Source organism: Impatiens glandulifera, chromosome 1 (assembly GCF_907164915.1).
Source record: "Impatiens glandulifera chromosome 1, dImpGla2.1, whole genome shotgun sequence".
Lineage (NCBI taxonomy): Eukaryota > Viridiplantae > Streptophyta > Magnoliopsida > Ericales > Balsaminaceae > Impatiens > Impatiens glandulifera.
Genome location: NC_061862.1, coordinates 53,354,604 through 53,359,113, shown reverse-complemented (window position 1 = coordinate 53,359,113; position 4,510 = coordinate 53,354,604). Strand labels below are relative to the sequence as shown.

The window sequence follows — 4,510 nt, the reverse complement described above, 5'->3', positions numbered from 1 at the left end:
TTCGTCTTTGAAGTGACACTCAACAAATTACATTATTGTTGGATATTTTCGTTAGGAATTATAGTTTCGTAAATTATTTAGATCATAAATTTTATTTGTGTATGTGTTATTTTGTATTATTTATTCATCAATATTTTATATGTAATTCAAAATTGAATTAAATAAAAATGACTTCTTAAAAAAACAAAACAAAAAAAAAAAACATAAATCTTAGTTTTTAATTTCTTTTAATAAATTTTCAAAGATATATTCTGAATCAACCTATCTGTTAGGATGTAGGGCCAACTATAAATATTAAAGGTAGTATAACCGAATTTTCAGATACACATTTTTGTTATAATAATTGATCCCACCCACCAATACTGTAAAAATTATTAATGCGATATATAAATAATCTTATTTTAATTAAGATTATAAAGATTTAAATTATGAGCTGAAAAGACTTATAAACATATTGATATATGTGACACTCATTTAACCATCTTTACTTTGTGTTCTTAATGAATGAAATATTGTCTATAAATCGTGCACCCCGCATTCTTATTTATTATTTAGGACATTATAAATAATAAATAAGTCTTTAGTTGTTTTTTCAATCATTTGTATATTATTTTACGTAATTACTTAATTGTATAAAAAATAAATGTAAAATCATTTAGATGTATATGTAAAATAATTAACATCCTAGTTTGATATGATTTGATCTTGAGTCACCTTCAAGGACTCTTTGAACCATCAAATAATCATAAACCTAATTAGACATCAAATAGTCATGAATCTAAACTCCTTCAACCATCAAATAATCGATAATCATTAACCTAATTTTACACTTCTTAGTGATATCTAAGAGTGAATATGATCTAGAGTCACCTTCAAATGACTCCATCAACAGTCAAATAATCATGAACCTAATTAGATATCAAATAATCATGAACAATTAGACATCATATAATGGATATTTGGATATTTTAGAGTCACCCTTCAACAATTCCTTCAACCATCAAATAATCATCAACTTAATTAGAGATTCTCCATAGAATAAACAAGATTCATTATTCAAATTACCATAAACATTCAGTTTTCACTACATTCCCAACATAAAAACAAAACCAAAAAAAATACAGATTCTTACTATTTAAGTTTTTTTCACAGCTTATTGATCCCTCCTCCTCCCCTAGTTTATCTCCTAGCCACACACCATCTCATTTCTCATGCACATGCTTCTTCACTGTAAAAAGAAACACAAATCTTTTCATAATTATCACACCAAGAATACGGCAAGGCCTAAGAAAGATATGAACTTTACTTACAGTAGCCCATCAAGCTCAGAAACCGTCAAAGGTCCAAAGATCCATTGCATTCACACCATCTTCATTTGTCTCCCCATTCAAGAAAATGTCAACAGAAGCATCATCCCAGTTGATTTCAGGGAATGGGTCTTCGAAGAACTTCATCTGTGTCTCAAAATCAGAAAACTTATTCTCATCATGGCTAGTTTTCAGCTTTTTAGGAGAGTATGTATCCTCCATTAACTGATTTCCATCACCTTCTGCAACAGACAAGAGAGCAGCTGAGGATGATGATATCTCAGGTGCCTTTCCCCACCCAAAATCAGAACAATTAAAAGAATTACTTCCTTGATCAGAACTGAAATACATCATTGATGAATCTGGCAAAGTTCCAGATTTTATAACTCCAGCAGAAGAAGCATAGGTTTCAACATTACCAAACTGCTTATGTTGAGGTTTCAACATTACTGAACTGTCCGAATACTTCAGGAAATTGACATTTTGGTTCGATTCAGGCTGTAACTCCTCCTTTGCTAGGGTTTTCTGAGAATCCACCTTAGTTTTCTCATCAGGGAAGTTAACCTTAGCTTTCTTACCACGTATCCTCCGTGCCTCAGCATCATATGCCCTTGCAGCTTCTTCTGCAGTGTTAAATGTACCAAGCCAAAGCCTAACCCCTTTCCTCGGGTCACGAATTTCTGCTGCCCATTTACCCCATGGACGCTGGCGAATTCCCCTATATTGACTCTTCCTCTTTCTTTTTGTGCATTTTTCGTTTACTCCATTTAACTCCTCATGTTTAGAAGATTTAGGTGCTGCAAAATAATAAAGAGTGAATCATCAGCAAAAGATCTATAAGGGAATGGTATCAAGTTCCACCAAAAGTAATCTTAACAACCGCATGAAAGATCTAGCTATATCAATTCAATCCATTCCAATGTACTTAGATTTCAGTATCTTTTTATTAACTTTGGACAATAAAAAGAGTTATTTCAGTATCTCATTGATCAATCATCCCTCAATTTCAAGAGAAAGTTCCTAAAAAGAGAGGATCGTGCAAAAATCAATCACATTCCTAAAAATACAGAATCATGCAAAACTTAATCAAGTTCGATCCACATCATAGATACACCATAAACAGTATCAATATCCTGATAATCGAAAAGAAATTTTACCAGCAGAAAAGGCAAATTGAATCTCCTCCTCCATCTCCTGATGATCTGAATAATTCTGAAAATCAGCTTCAAAGTCATCATCCTCGACCTTTACAGTCTCGGAATGAAGCGGATTAGAGCGGTTGTTGTTCTTGACGCGGGAAGGCCATAAGAAGTCGGCAGTGAGACGCCGGTAAGACTTTTCCGGCGGTAAGTAATCGGAAATGATTGCGCCTCCACACATTCTTTAATAATTTTCTCCGGCGATGTAATAATGAAGAAAATGAGAATAAGAAGTTTTATTCTTGAGAAATGGGAAAATAAAGAAGATGATCAGGCTTATTTAGTTCAGTTGGGAAATATGAGAAAAGAAACATTTTACATAAATACCCCTAATATCTTTACATAATTACATCCATTTTTACAAAAATATCCCTTTAACTTATTTAGACAATCTCTGACACGTTGTCCACGGCTACTATCTACTTCTTTTTTTATTATTATTTATTTTTTAAATAAAAATTAATAAACGTTAAAGTAAAAAAGGAACTTTTTCTGTCATCATATTTTCGCCTTTAACTTACCAAGTTCTTAAATATGGATTTATGAAATCTCACTTTATTTTAAGAATATTTTTAGTATTAAAAAATCAAAATTCAATCAAACATAATTAATTTTTATATTATTACGGATAAATATTATATATTTTAAAAATATATATAACCAGTGTCGGCCCCAAGTTTTAAGTTACTCAATTTAAAATAAAAGCTTAAAAAATAATAGTTTACATGCTAAAACATTAGGCTATATATATTTATGTTTAAAAATATTTTCTTTATTTTTTTGATAAATGGGCTAGTTGGCTTGTATATAAAAATAGAAGAAAACTTTTTTTCCATCAAAATAAATAAATCAATTTATATGTAATTTTTTTATTATTATTGTTAGTTTTTTTTTATGAGTACTTAGATATATATTCTTGTATTGTAATTTTCACTAACAAACCTTATTTAAATCAAATGATTTTATATTTTCTCAAAACAACAATTTGATTGTACATTTGTCGGAACTTTTTATATATTTAACTTGTTTGGTTTCAAATTATTTTTAAAAAATTGTTAGATTATAAAATTAAAATTATATTTAATTATTTGGCTTAATTATAATAACTTCAAGATCAAACAGTTCTATTAATATATATCTTGAAATCCCTTACTTTTCAGTTTTACTTATTATTTCTAGTTTTACATTTATAATGTCAAACAAATAAAAGCAACTTAGATAATTATCTTAGATAGGTATGAATATTTTTAAAAATTAATTGAAACTCTATTAAATTTTCAATCACATCATATTTTTATATTTTTCTATCAATATTTTTCTCTCTATATATAAATTGAGTTTGTTTTACAATATTTTGTTATATTGATAAAAATAATTTGTCTGAGATGTGTGATTAAACAAAATTGGAAATACTTTTTCACATATTTTATATTGAAAATGTTCAATCATTCGTTTCACGTTTCATATTTAACATAAATAAAATTAAAATAAAACACCAGAGTTTCTTTGTTACATCTATTAGTTTGCATGGGATTCTTTTCATAGACCACCCATCCATCCGTGTTTTTACAAATTTATTGTTTTTAACCTCTTATTTAATTTTTCGATAATATTGAAGATAATTTATTTCTATAAGTAAAATTTTATTTATAAGTCTTCAATTGTTAATAAGTAGGGGTGTTCAACCGGTTCTATTTAAGTCCCATTCTACCATTTATTTTACACCGGTTAACCGATTGATATTGGTATCAGTTCAGTCAGTTAACCGAGTTTAAGTGGTAACTAGTAATTCAATTTTTTAATTAAGTATTAAATTTATTAAATGAATTTTAAATGATGAAAAAAAATGAAAGACTTAAGTTAAATTAAATATAATAAAAAATAATAATTAATATAAATTATTAAATATATACAAATTATTAAATATTATAATCTATATATATAATGTTGCTTAATTTTTAAAGTGTCCGGATTGCCGGGTCGATAACTATGGTTAATTTGGAT

The 4,510-nt window shown here is 28.1% G+C and overlaps 1 protein-coding gene across 1 annotated transcript; it reads right to left on the bottom strand.

Annotated features, from left to right (window-relative positions):
• Positions 1 to 1,030: 1,030 nt before the first annotated feature.
• Positions 1,031 to 2,729, bottom strand: LOC124920818 (ethylene-responsive transcription factor RAP2-12-like). Its single transcript, XM_047461381.1, has 3 exons — positions 2,465 to 2,729; positions 1,311 to 2,104; positions 1,031 to 1,228 (listed from the first exon to the last, which is right to left on the bottom strand). The coding sequence occupies exons 1-2, from the start codon at positions 2,685 to 2,687 to the stop codon at positions 1,326 to 1,328; spliced, it is 1,002 nt and encodes a 333-aa protein (XP_047317337.1). The 5' UTR covers positions 2,688 to 2,729; the 3' UTR covers positions 1,031 to 1,228; positions 1,311 to 1,325.
• Positions 2,730 to 4,510: the final 1,781 nt, after the last annotated feature.